Source organism: Columba livia, chromosome 5 (genome assembly GCF_036013475.1).
Source record: "Columba livia isolate bColLiv1 breed racing homer chromosome 5, bColLiv1.pat.W.v2, whole genome shotgun sequence".
Classification (NCBI taxonomy): domain Eukaryota; kingdom Metazoa; phylum Chordata; class Aves; order Columbiformes; family Columbidae; genus Columba; species Columba livia.
Window position 1 is genome coordinate 15,573,341 of NC_088606.1, and position 21,507 is coordinate 15,594,847.

At 34.9% G+C, this 21,507-nt stretch overlaps 1 protein-coding gene across 1 annotated transcript in view; it reads left to right on the forward strand.

The window, feature by feature from the left end:
- The window catches only part of ATG2B (autophagy related 2B), a 45,771-nt gene that overhangs the window by 5,643 nt on the left and 18,621 nt on the right, over positions 1-21,507 (forward strand). The window contains exons 3-28 of the mRNA XM_065063542.1: positions 22-174; positions 1,144-1,246; positions 2,633-2,795; positions 3,278-3,457; positions 3,657-3,753; positions 4,868-5,050; positions 5,729-5,883; positions 6,375-6,486; positions 6,644-6,905; positions 7,793-7,943; positions 9,072-9,164; positions 9,339-9,527; positions 10,829-11,102; positions 11,850-11,955; positions 12,986-13,178; positions 13,320-13,462; positions 14,566-14,723; positions 14,986-15,158; positions 15,447-15,597; positions 16,525-16,724; positions 17,517-17,597; positions 18,527-18,633; positions 18,894-18,986; positions 19,756-19,826; positions 20,841-20,917; positions 21,146-21,316. Of these exons, the coding sequence (XP_064919614.1) occupies positions 22-174; positions 1,144-1,246; positions 2,633-2,795; positions 3,278-3,457; positions 3,657-3,753; positions 4,868-5,050; positions 5,729-5,883; positions 6,375-6,486; positions 6,644-6,905; positions 7,793-7,943; positions 9,072-9,164; positions 9,339-9,527; positions 10,829-11,102; positions 11,850-11,955; positions 12,986-13,178; positions 13,320-13,462; positions 14,566-14,723; positions 14,986-15,158; positions 15,447-15,597; positions 16,525-16,724; positions 17,517-17,597; positions 18,527-18,633; positions 18,894-18,986; positions 19,756-19,826; positions 20,841-20,917; positions 21,146-21,316 (3,839 nt within the window). The remainder of the gene's footprint in view (positions 1-21; positions 175-1,143; positions 1,247-2,632; positions 2,796-3,277; positions 3,458-3,656; positions 3,754-4,867; positions 5,051-5,728; positions 5,884-6,374; positions 6,487-6,643; positions 6,906-7,792; positions 7,944-9,071; positions 9,165-9,338; positions 9,528-10,828; positions 11,103-11,849; positions 11,956-12,985; positions 13,179-13,319; positions 13,463-14,565; positions 14,724-14,985; positions 15,159-15,446; positions 15,598-16,524; positions 16,725-17,516; positions 17,598-18,526; positions 18,634-18,893; positions 18,987-19,755; positions 19,827-20,840; positions 20,918-21,145; positions 21,317-21,507) is intronic.

A 21,507-nucleotide genomic window follows, 5' to 3' on the forward strand; every position in this document is an offset into this window, starting at 1 on the left:
AAAACTTCTCTTATTCCTCAGCATCTGGATCTGAGCCTATGTATTGGTCAAGTTTTATGACCAGTAGCATGCAGCTTGCAAAGGAGTGTCTTAGCCAAAAATTGACAGATGAACAAGGAGAAGGGTCCCAGCCTTTTGAAGGACTTGAGAAATTTGCAGAAACTATTGAAACAGGTAGGAATTATTGTGGTCTGAATCAAGATCTGAGATTATATGAGTTTATGTTTCTGCTTTACAAAATGGCAGTAACTTGTAACACAAATTGTGTAACTTGTCTCGCAAGTTTTCACTTGTTACCATTACCTGTAAGATTTAAATAGGAAGGCAGGACAATTGATCCTGTTTTCAAAAGGGGAAAAAAGCCTGTATAATTTCCTCAGTGGAGACAGTGAACCCTTCTTCATGGCCAAATTGTTTTTTATTCACACTAGAAGAGATCCATCTAAGTCTGTGCTTGAATGACTGGTGAGATGCTTTAGTTTTGGAGGTGCCAGTCTCACAAGCTGAGATGGTTGTCAGTGGTGTTGCTGTTGATGGAGAAGCAGAGAATGTTTTTCCACAAATTTTTACACAAAGCCGACCTACTATGACATATATATTTCAATAATTACATCATGTTGTTAGAATGATTTTAGAAACTCTGTTTTGTGGTGGTGGCTTTTTTTTTTTTCTTTTTTTTTTTTTGTTAAGTGAAAGTAATTAAGATCTTATGACTGTTGTGAGTGGAGAACTTAGCATTGACATGTCTGAGCTAAGGAAAACATTTAAAATCAGATCTAGAAACAGAGGTATCCAGCCAAAGCAGTGTGGTACTCCAGCCGTGTTTAGGAGTTCAGACGTAGTGCACGGTGAAACAAGTACTTTGTTTGAAGATCATCCACACCAAGCCATAGAACAACTGAGTTGTCACTTGCTTAAATATCCATGCATGAAAGGTCCATTGCATGGTATGGTTGTACACAGTAGACATTTAATAGTTTACATTGAAGTCTTGTTACACTATTTAGCTCAGCTGACAATGTATTTCCGTGAAATATGTATTGTGAACTTAAACAAAATGAAAGATTACTTTAAAATGCTTATAAAAATAATTGTTGAATAACTTAAGTGCTTTCATGTTATATTTTTGTTTTCTCATTTAAGTTTTAAGAAGAGTGAAAGTTACCTTTTTAGATACTGTTTTGCGAATAGAACATGTACCGGAAAACTCTAAAAGTGGAACTGCACTTGAAATCCGAATTGAAAGGTAAAGGGTTTTTTTTAAATTCTGTTTTGGTTTGGTTTTTAGGCAGCTTTTGCCATTTCCTGTACAATATATTTTAGCCATATACACATATCCTTAGTATGCAGTTAGACACTAGCTTTTGATTATCCCTGTTAAGACCACCTCTTTTAAAATGCTAGTGAACATTTTTTCTACTCCTGCTTAACGTGTTTAAGTTAAAGTTATTTACCTATCAAATCAGAAGAGTTCTAGATTTTCTGAAGGTTTGGTAATGCCCGCTTCCAGAATTGATGAATACCATTTCTCAGATGTTCAGCAATCAATGGATATTATTGGCAGATCAGGCCATCTCTTACTCAAAAGCAATTTAATGTCTTAAAAGTTCCTCTTGTATATTGAAAACAGTTCAAATATTTTTAGAAATAAAGATACGGTCCTGAAGAAAATTTAACTGGGAGATTTATGTCCTCTGTGAGCTTTCGGAAGAACCTACATGTATTCCGTAATTAGTCTGAACTTGAATACTGTACCTATTCTTAAAGTACTTTCAACCAATGGGATGGTGTAATCGTATTTTCTTGCAAAGTATGGAAATCATTACTAAATAAAACAGATTCTTACTGATAAATGCTAATGAAATGTGTTTGATTTTAAACAAACATTTATAAGCTTCAGATTATGTTCAGTTTGGAAGAAATGTCAGTGAAACTAATTATTTTTCTTATGAAAGTATGTTCCCAGAACAAACCTCTTCTTTTCTGCACTTTCAAAGTGAGGTTGAAACAAATTGTAAAGTAGCACGTTGTTCTGGTGTTTAATACATTTCCTTTATGGAAAGGTAGATGTATTTTTCCACTGTGAAGTCTGTTATGTGGAGACTCGCATCTTTAAAGGTTTTCTGTTTATGCTGTTTCTCAGTATTACAATGCAAGAAGTTTAATTTCACAGAAATTTTACATGTTTGGAGCCTGGTCTCTCAATTTTCAACTTTCATTTTGACGCAGAATGTTATTTTCAAGTAGTGTTTTTAGACTATAAAATTATTAGATGGCTGATTTAAAAAAATACTTTAAAGCAAGGATTGTGTATGTCTTTACAAAAACATATGTATAGAAGTGTTGCGAGACTCCTTCACTTTGTGGTCAGATCAGATGTAAGTACTAGGATGGTGTACACAATGGTGTAATCACACTGGAAGCATGTTGGAATTGTCTTGTGATGCCCTGTAGAAAATTTAAGATTTCCACCCATTCCCAGAGAGGGGTGGTTTCTCCTTTCAGGACAATAAATGCCATTGTAGATAGTCTGAAGAGGGAGAGCATGTACAAACTTAAAGGCTAAATGGCACAATAAAGGTAACAATTTGCATGCACCTACCATCTTTCTTTCCTTGCTTTTGTCTCCCAGAACTATGTACTGTGATGAAACTGCAGATGAGTGCTCTGGAATTAATGTGCATCAACCCACAGCTTTTGCTCACAAGTTACTGCAACTCTCAGGTGTCTCTTTCTTCTGGGATGAGTTTCCTGCATCAGCAAAGTCCTCCCCAGTGTGTTCAGCTACACAGCTGGTAAAATTAAATACATTGTATAGGAATGTAAATTGATGAAGGATAAATTATATTGTTATGCTCTTATGTTAGGTTCATCCTGAAGGATATAGGAGTTGCATTTTTGCTTGAATCTGTGCTTGACAAATTTCATAATCGCTTCCTGTCGATTCTGAGGCAATGGGCGGAAATGGAGACTTTAAGACTTAAAAAATATAGTATGTATTGCAATGGAATCTGGTTGCAACTGCAATGTGTAGAAGCCCTCTGCAATTCATTATTCTGTGGAAACTTGCTCCACGCTTTTGCTAAGGCCTAATGTTTCACATAGCCTTGTTTCTTTCACAGTTATCAATACATGTTTTTAATGTCATTATGCAATTTACATTTGTGTAAAGTGATCATTTGTTTGATAAGCTTATTTGAAATGCTTGGGTGTTTTGTTTTTCTTTTTTTCATAAGAAATGGGATATATTCTTACTCTTTTCTCTGTAACTTTTAAGGCAACTGAACCAAAGCTTTCACCTAGCTGGAATCCAAAAATCACTTATGAGCCACATCCGCAATTAACAAGAAACTTGCCAGAAATTACTCCTTCTGACCCTGTGCAGATCAGTAAGCTGATAGGTAGAATGGAGTTGAGCCTAACATTAAAGCAAAATGAAGTGCTTCCTGGAGCTAAGGTTAGTCATGCTTTCCTGGTCTTTAAAGTGATAGTTATGTAGGAATTTTTTTTTTCTACTGCATAAAAGGAATGGTGAGATTCTCAACAGGGCAGAATCCCCTTTTGATGTGGGGTCTCTACATTCAAAACCAGTACTTATGTCTAATAAGGAAAATCCCTTAAGTGTTCCTGAAATGTTTCTTTCTTTCTTCTTTTAGTTGGATGTAGATGGACAAATAGACTCTGTACATCTATTTCTGTCACCAAGGCAGGTGCATCTTCTATTAGACATGGTAGCAGCTATTGCTGGACCAGGCAAGTGAACATTCTGTAAATGTTACATATGAATTATGGTGGATGAAAAATTAACTTTGCAAGATAAATGGGTTTCCTCAATGCAAAAAAAATATTTGTGGTGGTAGATTATAATTAATTTTTATCTGATCTTAGCAAAATATTTTGTAGCTGCTCTGAGTAGGACTATGATCAATTTATCAGATTCAATTGCAAATTCTATATGCTGCTAATGAAAATCTAGGTAATAAATAAGGCTTGAGAAGTGACTATATATTTGGACAAGAGATGGGGAAATAGGAGGTGGAGGAAATCAGGAGGCCAGAACAATTTTGTTTCTTGTAGTTTCTGTTTCATGAGAGGGGCTTAGCAATCTGGTTCCTTCTCTATCCTATGCTTTAGTGACAGGCACAGAAAATATAGAACAGACAATAACTGAGTTCATTTGTTCATATTTGGGTAGTAATTAACAGCAGTGTTTAGACTACCGCAGTAGCAGGATGAGGGTGTTTTGGTTTGTTCCCCCCCTGCATCTACCTAATGTAACAACACTTACTATTAGGATAGATAGTTAATCTTCTTTTGGAAAACATGTGTCGAGTCCTTCATAGCTACTTAATATTCTTCTAATGAAACTGGTATAGTTGTTGCACTGGACTTGTTCATTGTTTTTGGAGAACTGGAAAAGCATTATATATAGTTTCTCGTATGTATCATCTTCAAACCTGAAATTTTAATAATTCCTTAATAATAAAACCTTTAAGAAATTTTGTCCTTGGTCCCTAAAGCTGACTGGGAAAAGAAATATAGGCCGATTTTTATGTGACCATAATTTGCATATATGACCTTAAAATATTTTCTTCGGACTTCAAATTAATGAATGCTAGAGAGAGACTAATCTGTTTTGGACAAGGAAAATCTCTAAAACAACAAAATGCTTGTATATATGCATCTGATATACAACAGATATGTGTGTGTGTGTATATATATGTGTGTGTGTACATATATATATATACACAGATGCATACAAACACAACAACAACAGTTGGTTAAATTTCTGATTCATTTTTGAATTTTTTGGGGGATACTGGTAAGGAAATTACAGTATGCTTTTTGTCTTCCTTTTTGAATTCAGAGAGCCTAAGCAGGATAGAATTGTCAAATAAAGATAGGAAGAACCGGCCAATGAAACAGGAAGATGAGTATCGAATTCAGATGGAGCTGAAACGTTATTTAAGAAAAGAGTCTTTATCTGCAGGAGCATCATCTGAACAAAGCTTCTATGAGACAGAGAGTGCCAGAACACCTTCTAGTCGTGGCAAGTATAAAAGATGATGCAGCATAGCAAATAACCTGTTGTAAAGAATATATAAATTGACTGTTTTTTTCATTCTTATGAATTTAAGTATCAAAAGAACTTTGACATAGAATAATTGTTTGCTATTAATTATACTGTTGAATAAAAAAATCAACACCTAGTTTAGGTATCAGGCTAGACTTGATTCAGTATTTAATTACAACTGTTCAGTAATGTGTGTGTTACTGTATTGTGCAACACAGCAAATACGTGTGCATCATAGCATCTTTTTAAATGTATAGTTGAGGAAATTAAATACAGAATCATAATTGCATTGCCCTGTTATTTTTATTTGTATATTTTTTTCTGATTATTTTTAATGTGAAAATATAAACTTTAGTTTGTCAAAAGGAGAGTGTATGAATTTCTATAAATTATACCAACTTGAATATGAAATTAGAACACTTAACTGTTTTAGTAGTTATTAGTTTATTGCCTTTTTTTAATTATCTCTGGCCATAGATGCTACTAGTCTCAGTATCAAGAGGACTTGGAACTTGTGTAAATAATATAAATAATGTATTTAGCTAGTTATTCTGTGGAGCAGTTGGATTTCTGAACTTAGAAATACTCTTCTGGTAAAAGTAAACTCTTTTTTTCATTAGAAAATAACACTTTTCTATCTATGGTTCTTATTAGAAGAAGAAGTTTTCTTCTCAATGGCTGAAATGGACATGTCTCACAGTCTTTCCTCCCTTCCACCTCTTGGAGACCCTCCAACTATGGATCTGGACTTGTCTTTAACCAGTACCTACACAACTACACCAGCAGGATCTCCACTGAGCACTACAGTGGTATAATATTAACTACATATAAAATTTTTTCGAAATTAACACTTTTGTCTGAAACCGTTGCATAAATATTCTTTACAATATCAAGAATGATTGCAAAATTCCAGAACAATTAAAATGTATTATAGTATTCTTTTTCTGCTGTGGAAATTGTATTGGAAAGCTTCTCATCTGTTTGGCTACCAAGACAGGGAATTGAATGTATTTGTTTCAAATGCCTTGAAGCCTATGTAGGACACTTCATGATTTATTTTTTTTAATTAATTGCATGTTTATCATCTGTGTTTTCTTTTAATAAGGACTACACAGGCAATGACAATGAAAAAGTAAAGCATATCTACATTGTTTAGTTGAGCACCAATATGCCATGAAATGGCATGCTGTTGCTTGCTTATGCGTGTATTTTCTTTTTGTTCTTTTACCTTATAATTTATGTTTGATCTAATGTCTAACATCTATTTGTTATATTAAGATCATATATATTTTTGTTTTAGCTTCAACCAACTTGGGGTGATTTTCTTGATCGTAACAAACAAGAGCTACAACCTCCAAGAGGTACTTCACTTACAGCCAACATGGTTCACCAGACTTCCTTAAGAAGGACATGTAAGTGAAAATGTTGGTTTGCCTTCTGATCCCTAGATAATTCTGGAAATTAATTGTTATTCAACGACTTGGTAAAAAGAAATGAAACTCAAAAGTAAGATGATTTTATACATGTGTTATTGCTGAAAAATTATATGAATTTAATTTTGTATTTCAGCTATTCCATCCAGATCTGTTTCTGTGGATGAATCCAGACCTGAGCTTCTTTTTAGACTGGCAGTTGGAACTTTCTCAGTGTCTGTACTTCATATTGACCCTTTACCCCCACCTGAAAGTTCACTGAACCTTAACCCATTGACACCAATGGCTCGGGATTTCTTTGCCCGAATAGAAAAGATTGAGCCAGTTAAGTTTTCAACAGAAGATTTTCTGTCCTTCCGAGAAGTATTTGCAGAAGCTTGTTCTCATGATCACCTTAGGTATAACTTTGCTTATTAATAAATATAATTAACAAAAATAGATTTTAAGTAAATTTGAATAAAGTAAGTTTATCTCCATGGGAGTTGTCACTTAATATTTCAATTGCATTAAACGTATTTTTAAATTTCAAAATAGCCTTGAATTTTTACATCTCTTGTCCAAGAATGTTTATTTTTTTAATAAAAAAGAATAAAAGTGTGTAAACATGAAAATCAACCTAGCTCTTTTCAACTATAGATAAATTGAACTAGGTACAGTTTCTACCACAGAAACTTAGAGATACAAGAATCATTAAGTAAATTATTTCTTGGCAAATAGCTGTATTTTATAGGACCATTTATTCCAATACAGGAATTCCTGCTTGAAGGAGCTTAGGTTTTTACTTAGTGCAAAATACTGTATCAGTAGGGATAAAAAGTGTGGGCGAAACTATAAAGTTAGTCAGTCTTTTTTTTTTCCCCACAAGTTTTTATTGTCCCAGCACCATGTATGAAATAAAATATTTAAGAATGCATATATATTTTCTGACCTTATCCATGTAATTTAGACTTCCTGAGGCATTTGAGTTTTTCATTGTCTGTATAAAGATGTTGGATTCCCAGCTTTATGTGAATTGCACCTCAGGCTAGATGTCTACAGTGTTCTTTGCAAATTTCTCTACACTAATAATTGCTGAACATGTAACACAAGTGAGCTCCATTGTCTTTTTGCTACAGCTAAAATCTGTTAGAAATTTTTCTTATTTTTGAAGAAGTTATGGTGGTTTTAATGATTTTTTTTTTTTTTTTTTTAAGGATTGTAGTGGTCCTTTTTACATATTTAAATCTTGACTTTTCATAATTTTTATTGTTTTATGCTAATTTTCATAATTTTTTTCATAATTCAGATTTATAGGTACTGGCATCAAAGTATCTTATGAACAAAGACAAAGGACTGCCTCTCGAAGTTTTAGTACCGATTTATCCATTGGGAATATGGAGTTCCTGGAATGCCTTTTTTCTACTGACTCTCATTCCATTCAGCCTCACTATACAGAGGTATGTTAAAAAATCACAGAATCACAGAATGTTGGGGATTGAAAGGGACCTCGAAAGGTCATCCAGTCCAATCCCCCTGCTGGAGCAGGAACACTTAGATGAGGTTACACAGGAATGTGTCTAGGTGGGTTTTGAATGTCTCCAGAGTAGGAGACTCCACAACCCTCCTGGGCAGCCTGTTCCAGTGTTCTGTTACCCTCACTGAGAAGAAGTTTCTTCTCAAATTTAAGTGGAACCTCTTGTGTTCCAGTTTATATCCATTACCCCTTGTCCTATCGTTGGCTGTCACCGAGAAGAGCCTGGCTCCATCCTCATGACACTCACCCCTTATATACTTGTAAACATTAATGAGGTCACCCCTCAGTCTCCTCCAAACTAAAAAGACCCAGCTCTCTCAGCCTTTCCTCATAAGGGAGATGCTCCACTCCCTTAGTCATCTTTGTTGCCCTGCACTGGACTCTCTCCAGCAGTTCCCTGTCCTTGAACTGAGGGGCCCAGAACTGAACACAATATTCCAGGTGTGGTCTCACCAGGGCAGAGTAGAGGGAGAGGAGAACCTCTCTGGACCTACTAACCACAGCCCTTCTAATGCACCCCAGGATGCCATTGGCCTTCCTGGCCACAAGGGCACAGTGCTGGCTCATGGTCATCCTGCTGTCCACCAGGACCCCCAGGTCCCTTTCCCCTACACTGCTCTCTAAATACAGAGGGTTCCATAGAAATGTTGATTGTATAACTGAGATTCCTAGATTTTAAAATAGTTTTAATTTTGCATTATTTTTTTTTTAATATGGTTTTAAGATGCAACTCATATTTTAATTACAAGCTCAAATCATGACCCAGACAGCTGTCATACCTGACAGGAGTAGCATTAAGTAGCCAAACTTGACTAGTTATCTTTTAAATATGTCTAACACAGTTTGGGAATTAGAGTGTTTTCCAAAGCCTAACCAATGGAGTTGAGCAACGCAAAGGTTTCATTTGGTGATAATTATTTTTCTAGCTCTTTTAATAGTCAGAGAAGTTCAATAAAGGGGCTAAATAAGTGGACTGAGTAAGCGGGTGGGTGGGGACTCTGTTCATGGCCTTGAATCTATTAAGTGTTTTTAACTCTATTTTATTCTAAAGCTGCTGACATTTCATTCTGAAGAAGGAAGTGATTCTCATGCTATGCCTTGCCTTCAGCTTCATTATAAGCATTCAGATAATAGAGGACCTCAGGTAAGGTGGGAGATTAAAAACACCAAGTTTCTGTATAATAACCTTTGTCGAATTTTGTTCATTTTAACAGAAAGGTATCTTTCTTGTAAAACCAAGTCCTTAACTCTCGGTTATTTTAATTTGTTTCACTGTATTGTTTTTAAGGATTTTAGTGCTTTTTCTCTTTCTTTTCAGGGGAGTCAAGGGAGACTCAGTGCTGTTCCACAGAAAGCAGAGTTACAAATAAAGTTAAGTCCAGTGCTTTGTGAGCTGGATATTAGTATTGTAGACAGACTAAATTCCTTACTTCAACCGCAGAAACTAACTACAGTGGAGATGATGGCATCTCACATGTATGCTTCTTACAACAAGCACATAAATCTGGTAAGTCAAAAGTGAAATTTGTTAATAAACTTGCTGGGGTTTTTTTGCTGGAGGAAGGCAGGGTGGCACTATGACCAAGATTGCTAATTCGGATTGATTTCTGGTGGTTGAGGTTATTTGTGCATGGTTGTGTGCGGTTTATCTATTTATTTTTTTGTTTATCTTCTGATACAGAGCAATATCCATCTGATGTGGATACTCATTTCAGATGCAGTGATTGCATGCTTGATAACAGACATAAAGACAATGGTAGCTGCCTCAAAACTGGCATAAGTTCTCAGCTTCTTGAAAGCAGCAGAAGTTGGCAAAAAAACCCTGGAATTCTGACTAATTTCTAATCCCTAATCTTAGCCCATCATGCTCTCCAGCAGCTGATATAAAGTGTTGCTGACAATTATGCTTTTATATTGAAATCTATAGGTGCCACAATCAGTCCAGTAGCCTCTGCTGTGCCTTACTTGCTTTTGGGGTACGTAATAGACAGGATAGGGAACATATGCTTTGTGTTCTAGTGTACAAGGACCAACAGAAGACGTTGGAGATTGTTTATCTTAGTTCAGGTTGTTAGTAGGTTTTGAGTGTTAGTGTATCTAGCACAAAAACGTTAAACTTGAAGGCTTTTTTTGAAATACAAGAGGAAAGATTCGAGCAATTAATTGGTTTTCTACTCAGCAACAAATATTTTCATGTAATTTTGTTGCTGCATTGATAGATTACAGCAAAATTAGTCTTCAAAACTTATTTAAGAGAATCCTCATTTAAAAAAAATGCAATACATCAATATTTTCTGTCAATATGGTTATGACAGTTTGATTCTTTTCTATGGTGGTCAGCAATAAGCTGCACTCAGGGAGATTTTGAATGACACGACACTGACAGTAGCTGGAAGCCATGATTTACTGAAAGGAGCAAATGTGCATGATAGTAGTTCCCAGATTCTCAACAATAGTATTTAAAAAAAAAAAATCCTTGAGACACGATATTTTCTAACTGCAGTTGAGTATTGTTTGGTACTGTCACTCTCTAATTTAAAAGAAAAAAAATAAGATAGCAATCTTTCAAAAATGGCCAAGTTGTGCAAATACTTGACTTCTAAGTAGAGTCTTAACAGCACTAATGATAGAGGAATATTCTAAGGATAATAATAATTGGTCCTAATGTGTGTGTTTTGTGTGATACATGAAAAATGAATCTTTTTTCGTTTTTGCACTTCCATTGTCAAAAGCTTTCCACATAGTCATTTTTAGTGCCATCTTCTCTAATTTAGATATTTTTTTTTTTCCGTTTGCTTTGTTTTTTAGCATAAAGCTTTTACTGAAGTTTTCCTGGATGATTCACATACTCCTGCAAACTGTAGAGTTTCAGTTCAGGTCACTGCCCCAGCATTAAATCTCTCTGTTCGCTTCCCAATACCTGACCTACGATCAGATCAGGAAAGAGGACCATGGTTTAAGAAATCACTTCAGAAGGAGATTCTTCATCTTGAATTTACAGATGTGGAATTTAAAACTGAGTTTATAGGAGGCTCAACTCCAGAACAAGTTAAATTAGAACTTACCTTTAAAGAGCTAACTGGTAAGAATGTTAACATTATATTTAAATATTTTCTATTTTCCTAAATATTACGTAGCTGAGACAATCATTCTCATATGGATTAACACAGGGATTGTCTCTGCAGCTGAATTTTTGAGCAGATATCTGTGTTGCCGGTCAGTGTTCTGTACTAAATATCAGCATAAGTCAAAATAATACTACTAGGAGGAGAAGCTGATGTATGTAGGTGTAGTGCTTGTGTTCTTGTTTTTGACATCTGACCTAGTATTTCTGTTATTTTTCTGTTATATTGTTATACCAGTTTGTTTCAGTGTAGTGTATCTCTGGGATCTCTATCATGGTATTAGGGTAAGTTTTGTAGATTTGTAGGGTGATACTACAGCTATGCAAATTGAGAATCTCAAGTCTACTCTACAAGTGGATGATGTCCTAAATAACTGTCATTGATAAAACCTTTTCTGCTGATTTATCATTCTGTGTACTTTTCAAGGCTGTGACATAATGTAGTGATGCTATAAATGTAAATGCAGATATCTATGCATCAGAAGCATTTGGTTTTCTAGCTGCTGCTAGCTAGAAGATAATTTTAAATAATATTTGTTTCTAAAAATTGGTATTTAATTTGTGGAGGAAAAGATGACAGAATTTGTATGAGTGCCATAGTAATGGCATTGACAAGTCTCCAACCTGAGGAGTAGGCAACCTGAAGGTAGCAGTTGTCATTCCTGTGCTAATTTAAAAAAAAAAAAAAAATCCTTTTCTATCCAGGTTCGTTTGAAGAAGATAATTCAGAAGCACCAATAAAATTTTTTCAAGTGTCTGGTGGCATAGATGGAGATATAACATCATCATCAGACAATTTTGACTGGCCTCGGTAAGTGCAGGTGGTTTGGACTTTCATGAAGCACTGTTATTTTTCTGATTAATTAAAAAAACACACACACACAAAAAAACCCAACAACAACAACAACAAACCACCAAAAAAATACCAAAACTTCTCCATTGATCATAATGCAAGGTGATTTTAATGTATAGTGGTTTCTGTTTAGACTTGAATAAATTTCAGTGAAAGTTAAGTGAATGATTAGAGACTTTTTTGGTCACTTTACTTTTTTTCCTACTTTTATATTCAAGATTGAATACCAAAAAAAACCCAAACCACAACAAAAAAACAAATAAAAAAACCCCAACCAACCAACAAACCCCACAATTACATTTTGCCTCAACAAATTAATATAAGCTGGTATAAAGCCATAACAACAATAAGGATAATTATACTGTAGCTGAATTATTTCAGTTTATATCACATGCAAGACACTACAATACTTCAGAATTACTGAACAGGAGGACATAACAGCTGTAGGATGTAATAAGATGTTTAAAATGGCAGTTTTAGATTTGCAGCAGAATTTGCCACATACATTTTTTTGCCACAAAATTTATTTGCTTTCTCACAGCGTCTTTGTGTGGAGAGATTTGCAGGACGGTGGTCTTTTATAATGGTACAAATAATATTTTCTATAACAGTGTGTACGTGTAATACACTATGTCATGTAGTAGAGCATTTTTTTTGTAGCTGTTGATGGTCTGATGATACAAGCGTTATTTTGGGACAGCACTAGGTTTTTCTTAGGTCACCTAATGGTCACCTGAGAGAGTTGAAAAAAGCCGACTCTAATGTTACTTTTCGCCTGATGGTTCTTTTTCCGCGTGCCTTTGTGCCTATAAGTTTGTTGTTTTTCTTAATGGTATTGCTTTGTCTGATTAAAAAAATCTCTGGTCTTTGAGCTGTTTAATCTATGTGTAGTTCATGACTATCTAGAGCTACAGGAAATGTGACTCTGCATTAATACAAACATTCTGAGCATCTCTAATGCCTATTCTGCATAATTCTCTAATGTCAGGATTGTGTTGAAAATAAACCCTCTGGCTGTGCACTCTATTCTGGAAAGGATAGCAGCTGAGGAGGAAGAAGGTGATAATAACTTTCAAGAGGAAGAAGAAGGAGGATCTCATTCTTTGAAGGATGTCTGTGATATTAGAAGACCAGAGCCTTCTCCTTTTTCTTCTCGTAGGGTCATGTTTGAAAATGAAGAGGTACTAAAAAATGTTGTTGTTACTTTGTGTTTATGATAAACAAAATGCATATATGTTCACTACTTTACATGCATCTTCTGGCTTGCAGTTTTGGTTTTTGCTTGAAAGGGGTTTTTTTGTTTGTTTGTTTTTTTCTTTCAGATGGTGATGCCAGGAGATATAGTTGAAATGACTGCGTTTCAGGATAAAACAATTAGCAATTCTCATTATGTACTGGAACTCATGTTACCAAACATTCACTTAACATTACCAAACAAAAGCTTTTATGAGAAACTTTACAATAGGCAAGTATGATAATTGCTTTGCTTGGTTATTGTGACCTGTGCTTTTAGTTCTGTATTTGCTGTTGATAAAAGCAATTGAATGAGCAGTTATAGCAGGGATTAACTTGTATAGTTTTCTAAGAATATCAAATGCTCTATAATGTTCTTTTAAGTTAACATCAGAGACGCCACTGTTAGATATATCTGATCAGGGCCATAGCAGCTAGCTGCTAAAAAGTTTTTGACAAATTTTGTGAACAATGTGTAAAGTTTCGTAGTCTTTTGCTTCTAGTGAATAGTTTGTTCAGATCTCTGTCTGCAATGTTTCATTTTGCTTTAATCTTTCTGAATTCTCCTTTATAAATACATCACTCTTGCATTCAGGTTTTTTTTTCCTTTTTATTCAGCGATTCACCTTCTAAAATTAAGAGTCCACAAGTCTTACAAAGGCTTATGAAAACATGGAGAAAGTGAACCCAACTTGCAGATGGGTGTTCAGCATTTATTTGTATTAATTTTCTGTCTGAAAAATAAATAAATGCAACTAGATTAAATCAACTAAAACACAGGTCTTATGCTATGCGTTAGCTACTTAAAGAGAGTTGTTGATCTATTATATCCTCTGATAGGCGTTACGTTACTTCCAAAGCATTTTTCACTTCCAAAGTGGCAAAGCTGAACCTTACATTGAATATTCTGTTGGCGTACTTCTGTGCTGAATGTCACATATATCCTTACCCTGAGAAACACAGACTCACTTGAAATCGGAAGAACTGATGTTTCCTGCAATTTTGCTTGGAAGTCGATTTGATCAAAATAGGGTTTTGTCACTCTCCTCTCCAACCTTCTGAGCTGCTACACACCTACTAATAGAGGCTTTTGTGTCTCTGTCAAATGTTAGTCTTTGATATGTGCATACCATGATTACAGAAGAAAGTTACTTTTATTATTTATTGCTTTTACTCATGAACACGTTATTCTTTCTTGTGCTCTTGAACTCTTTTCTCTTCCTTGTTTATGAAATCTGAAATCTTACTTGAAATCTGAAATATTATTTGACTGACCTTATATTAAGCGGAAATATATTCATATATTTTGTATACTGATAATGTGTTTCTTCCTAGGATCAGCAATGATTTATTGTTGTGGGAACCCACAGCTCCATCTCCTGTAGAAACATTTGAAAACCTTTCTTATGGTGTTGGACTATCTGTGGCCAGCCAGCTCATCAACACTTTCAGTAAAGACAGCTTTAGTCAGTTTAAATCTGCAGTTCATTATGGTAATACTCCTAATAAAACGTCTAGAACTATATTGATTTAAGAGCATAATTGGCTGAAGTGATTAAGCTGATTGATAGTGGAAAGAATTTGCAATATTTTTGAAAGAATTTACTTAAATGAAGAAGAAAAAAATGTAGATTACTGTTTAGTTAAGTAAAACAAACATGAAACTGAATTGCATTACTGGTGGAAAAACAATGAGTTATTGGTATAATATGTGTACTAGCTAGAGAGTTAGTTGTTTTTAATTTCGTCTATTAGATGACGAGAGTGGATCTGAGGAAGAAACACTACAGTATTATTCTGCTGTTGATCCAAACTATCGTTCACGCAGAAGGAAAAAGCTTGATTCTCAGAACAAGAATTTGCAAAGTGCTCTGTCTGTTCTGCTAAATGTGACACACGGATTAGTGTCAGTATTCACAGATGTAAAGGTAAGACACTGGGGCTGGAAAAAGTTGTTCTGTTGCTTTGACCCTTCATCCCCTTCATCCTGTATGTACTGTTTCTGGAAGGAATAAGTGTCATTCTGTGATCTTCATGCTATAGTGAGAAAATAATGCAACACAATATTTTAGCAATTCTGTTTATTTCCTTTACATGATAATAACTAAATACAAGCAGGAAAATATGTATTGGTAGCAAGCGTTATATTAGTGTAGATTTTCTAACTGCAGCAAATTCAGCAAACAATCATTTTATCATTGCTGTTCTTCTTTCAGCAGGATGATGGAAATACACTGGAAGGAAAATATGGCGAATTCTGGTTTGAGTTCAACAGTGGTTCTCTTTTCAGCGTGACTAAATATGAAGGCTTTGAGGACAGACACTATGTTTGTCTCCATTCTAGCAGCTTCAATTTATATCATCAAGGTAGGCGTGGGATTGAGGTGGCTTTGGGAGAAAGTTTGAAATGAGGTAAACTTAAAATTTTTTAGGAGAAATGCTGGTGGTTTTTGTTTGTTTGTTTTGTGTGTGGGGGGTTTTTTTTGTTGTTTTTGGTTTTTGGTTTTGGTTTTTTTTTTGTTTTGTTTTGTTTTTTTCTTCCCTCTGGTAGTGTATCATTTGGTACAATAGATTTAGTTCATGGCTAATGCTCCTAAATGATACAGTTACACAACTTCATGATAACTTTCCTTGGGAACTGCTAGTCTTTTAAAGATATTGTGGTCCTCTGGCAAATGAGCTGTACAGTCTGTTCTTTATTATGGAAGTACACACTTCCTACATGTTACTGGTTATCTAATTTTAAAAGGTACAAGTTACAAATGACTGCTGTGTCTTTCCTGGGTAGCTAATTCTAGTCAGCAGATGAAGAATTTTATGTTGCCTATGTAATTTGTATGGCTGGTAACCCCCATGTAGTAAAACCTTTAAAGATTTTGCCCTCAAATGTCTCTGAATGAGTGGTAGTCAACATAATGGATTTTCAGTGCGAGGTTTAATTATTGTGTGTTTAGAGGTTAACCTGGCATCATCTCATAAAATGGAGAGAAATATTCCTGTCTCTCCATGTGCAATCCATAGGAGATTTCTGTCCTTTATTTCAACTTTGCCATTTTGTTGGGCAAATAAAAAAAACAACCCTGTAGTCACACTGAAGATTTTTGGCTACAACTGTGGTTTTAAATATTGAATCACCTGTAACCTCCCCTTCACAATTTTTGATTGTCAGTGTGCATGACTAACTTTGGTAATTAAAATAATTTTAAAGGCATTAAGCAGAAAAACATTTTCTTTAACTCTTCATCAGTAACAGCTTTGAAGCATGAGGTAACTCATGCTAAAATCTCTTTGCAGGTATGGTAGATGGGGTCGTCCCTTCCTCTGAAGTACGACTGCCTAGCACAATACGTCCCCATTGGTTAGAACCTACTATTTGTTTTTCTGAAGAAGATGGTCTTAGTAGGACTACTTCAGATGGTGTAGGAGTGGATTGTCCAAGTATGCTGACGGTTGCAGTCAAAATCCAATCAGATAAAATAGAAAGCAATACAAAGGTTTGTGTTTTCAAATTTGTGCTTTTAGAAATTATTTGTTATCTCGGTTTGTATGGAGGCATCTAGATGTGAGGTTACAAGGGTTACAAATGAAGAAACCATATAATTCTGAGACATTCACCCTCAAACTATAATTTTCTGTTACACTCTTTTGTGTGGATTGTAGAATTTAAGTATCAGCATAATTCTTCCATTGCTTCACTATGCTGATCACACTGTTTCTTTACTGAATCTATTTCTTGTCTGGTTGATGTTTTTCTTGGTTTTCTTTGATTGAGTTTTAATCTGGTGCCAAACCAGGCAAGAACAAATATAAAGAGTTAGAAGCTTTCTACTCAGCTTACTAGCATTGTCATCTCATAGGCAGTGTTTTCTTACCTGTTTGGAGTGGCACTGGTAAATGAGTGGTACCCTTGCTTTGCCAGTGACATTCATTAGCATGACTGAAAGATGACCTCTTAGCCGGTATTGTTGTGACAAACAGTTCAGTAGAATTATGTAGAGGAGGAATCTGCAGACCAGCACAATGTCACGGAGACTCAATCGACTCAGGTTTGAACAGCATGAGAAAGAACTACGTTGGGTTGGTGCTCTGGTGAATCCCAGAATGAATCCCAGGGTTTCTGTATTAGGAAGCAAGGTTTTTTGAATGTTTTATCCTGGTCCAGTCCTGTTTTCCTTTCTAGACACTAGTACATTTTGGGAGCAGAAGGATGACTGTGTTTCATAATTGGATGTCAAGTAGTTACATGTATTTCGTGTAAACTAACTTGTGCAACTTTTTTTGTGCAGGAGTTTCTAGTTGCTGTTGGACTAAGAGGAGCCACCCTTCAGCACAGAGTTCTGCCTTCAGGTTTAAGCTGGCATGAACAGGTCAGGTCAGGCTGCTGCAGTTTCTCAACTACATTTTCAGTTTCATTGCTTTAACAACTGCTTCAAGTATCAAAGTAAACCGCAGTGGGAAATCTGTGTGTTAGGCTGTGTCATACCTTACTCTGCTCTTGGAAGTCTTATTCTTTACATTCTTGTTTCTCTTTCAGGCTATTGACAGACTGTAGTCTTGCTCTTAAGTTCTTATTTGTGTATTCATTTGCTGCAGTTCCTCTCATCATCGTAAATCTCTGCCCACAACATGTCAGGGAGGTGCTGGGGTTTTTTGAGGTCTTTTGTTTGTTTGTTTTTTAAAAAAGAAGTTTAGATGGAAAATCTCAGTTGACCAATGCTATACAAGTACTTAGATATCTGTGAGATAAAAACCACACCCTCAGACAAACATACACTACTTGCAGCACTGAAAGTATTTTTCCTTTCTGCTCACTCCATTCCTCAAGTCCCCTTTCTCCCTTGTCTCTTTCCTAGTTCACATCATCTGAATAGCTGTAATGGAGAATAAGACTTTTGGGAAGGGAAGTAGTAAGCAACAGTTTACACAAACAACTGCAATGCAAACTTCTGAATTAATAGGGTTGTACTGATCCGTGTGGATGCGGAGATACGGCATAGCAGAGTGGGCTAGGGACCCTTGGTGCGGAAGCTGTGTGTAAACGTCTGCGGACTGGTCCTCTCCAGACCTTTGGGGCTGCAGTTTGGATGTTGTATTTTTTGCTCTGTTTACATTCTGTTTTTTTCTATATTCAAATGCTGGGTAATCATGTTTAAATAGCTAAGATTGTTCACTCTCTTTTCTTTCTGCTAACCAAACGTTTTGTTGTCATATCTCTTACTGATTTTTATATTTTCTAATGCATAGGTATTTACTATTTGAACAGATATTGAAATACTAATATGTTTTTGATTTTTAGATTTTATATTTTTTGAATATTTCTGATGAGCCTGTTTTGGGATATAATCCTCCAGCTACAATTACAACATTTCATGTACATCTGTGGAGTTGTGCTCTTGATTACAGGTAAATAAAATGCAAGTGTATGTCACTTGGTGGTACTGCATCTAAATATTTATTCTTTAGGAATGTTTGAGTTTTTAAAGAATATTTATTTAGGCTTATTGGGAAGAAAAATACTTAACAGAAGTTAAACTGCAAGCAATGCAAGTAGGGTAAGCATTTGCCTAGGCCTGAGAAGATCTAGTTAGGTAACCTGTTAGACTTTGATTGCACTTCTAAATAGGTACATAGAATTAATTTTTTTTGTTTCTGTTTCTTGTTAGGCCTTTGTTTTTGCCAGTCAGATCTCTACTTACTGTTGAAACTTTCAGCATTTCCAGCAGTGTTGCAGTAGATAAATCCTCTTCTACTCTCAGGTATAATTTACATGATTGTGAAACATGGAAGCTCCTGTAAAACTTGTAATACCTGTTTTTTTAATCTAGGAAGCATTTGCGTTGTGTAAATCATCACACTGGTTTGCATCTTTTGAAATATACTTTGCTCATGTGTAATCCTTCTGTTTTATTAGGTTAAATACTTTTTTTGCTTTAAAGTTGGATTGCTTTCTTTAACAAGTAGTGATTCTGCAATTTTTAAAATGGTTGGAAGATGTCATGAAATGAAATTGTGCCTACTTCATTAATTAGTAGCACCTTAAGATTTCATAATGATTTGTTATTTGGAGACAGTGTATAAACTAACGAAATATGTAATCGTTACTGAACATCTCTGTAAATTTTTAGTATTTTTTCTTGCAACTTCAGTTGAATATTCATTTTTTATGCCTATTCTGATGTGAAGCATCGGCCAAGTTACTTCTTTCTATTGAAAAAAACTTATAAATGACCTTTGAAATAAATGTGTCTGTTACTTTATTAAGTAGACAAAAAAAAAAAAGGGAAATAAGTGTTAATTCTACATGCCAAAAGCATTACTTTTCATTCTAGGAGGGATCAAATGTATCAACTGAAATGCAAATAAAATACAATTAGCAATGGCAAAAGTATCTTGCAGTGGTTAATACAATGAGCTAGATATATTTGTGCTTTAAAATATTTTTCCTGAACTACTTTCGTTTGTCTAGTGAATTGCACAGCATTTCTCTAGCATACTTATTTCATCTTTCTTTTTTCTATCTTTTAGGATAATTTTAGATGAAGCTGCTTTGCATCTGTCTGACAAGTGCAACACTGTTATGGTGAACCTCCATAGAGGTAAGGATGTTGTGATATGACTAATGAATTGCAGAACCTAAAGAAACAGAACTACAGGTATATTCAGCATATATAAAGGTTATTGAAAAAAGAGATATGAGGAGATAAGGAGCAGCAAGTTGAATGTGAATGAACAAAGCGGTATTGATGACAATCTGAGTGTTCCAGTTTGGATTTGTGATACAGAGTTATGTCAGAGAAGAGCAATGTGCAAGTCCTTCACTTTCTTGTTACAGTTCCATAGTGTGTATTTGGAAAAAAGCATTTAAAAAAAAAACAAACCTGGAGCTAACACAGAAAGAAGTCTTTATAGAAAAGAGATCTCATTTTATAACATACATATTTTAAACAGTTGAACTTGAAAGGTGGTGTATGGCACAGAGTTCTAGGTTTTGAAAAGAATTACACCAACTGGTTTACTCCCATTTGTATAGTAACAACCTTTAAGGACTGAGGAACATTGACATTGACATTAACATTTAACAAATGAATTAGAGAAATCGTGAAACCCCGTGCCCACAAATGTATGTATTTAATTTAGGTATGAGATCCGTAGTGAAGGACAAACTAAAGAGATGCCTGTTTTGTTTGAACAAGAAAGAGGGGAAGAAAGTTATTTGTGGTACCGAAATATTAGTACAATGTGAAAATGTCTACTCTCTGACTTCAACTAAAAAAACCTGCTAGGATGCTTAGTCACCCAATTTCTTCTCTAACTCACACAGATGGGATGAAGATAAATATCTTAGGAGATTACACTGCACACAGATGGTGGCAGTAGGAGTGCTGGATTGGATTGAAAAGACTTGAGTTCTTGATCTGAGTAGCTGAAATTTGGACTCTCAAGAGTAATCCCCATAAAAGGTGGAAATGCAGAGATATAAATGGTTTTGACAGAAAAGACCCCTTTTCATGCTCATGCTATTTTTAATTGTTAAATAACCAAAAATGCATAGTAAGAATGATGTTTGTTATTAAGTCTTAACTTTTTTTTAATTACTCATTGTCTTTTAGATTATGTTCGTGTTATGGATATGGGACTGCTGGAACTAACCATTACAACGGTAAAATCTGATTCTGATGGGGAAAGAGTAAGTATTTAATCACAAATAAAATAAAATAAAATGTAAAATCTCCATGACAGATTGTGTTTTGAAAATTCCTTTATCATACTTAGAATCAATGGAAGTTTTTCTGTTTACATGTACTGGTTTTGAGCCCTTTTTGACTAGTTAGGTAAATTAATTTAAAAGCAATTTTATTTAATTTATGGAACCTTGGGTTGATTTGAAGTATATTCTTATCTTTTTATTGTCTAGACTAAACCACATTTTGAGCTGCACTGTTCCAGTGATGTAATCCATATTCATACCTGCTCTGATTCATGTGCTGCACTGATGAATCTCATACAATATATTGCAAGTTATGGTGACTTACATCCACCTGCTAAGACAGAGATTAAACGTGGAGTTAGCAAGCCAAAAATGAAGGTATAAAATGGCAAAATGATATGAACTTAACTTTATGCTTCCTGGTAATACGTTTTAGTTTTGATAATCCCCATTCTATTTCCAAAGAATATGAGATTTTCTGCAAAGAAATTAACTGATGGCATCTAACTTAAAATATATTTGAAAATAAAGTAGTGCCTTTTTTTCTGCCTGGGTAACTACTTAATATT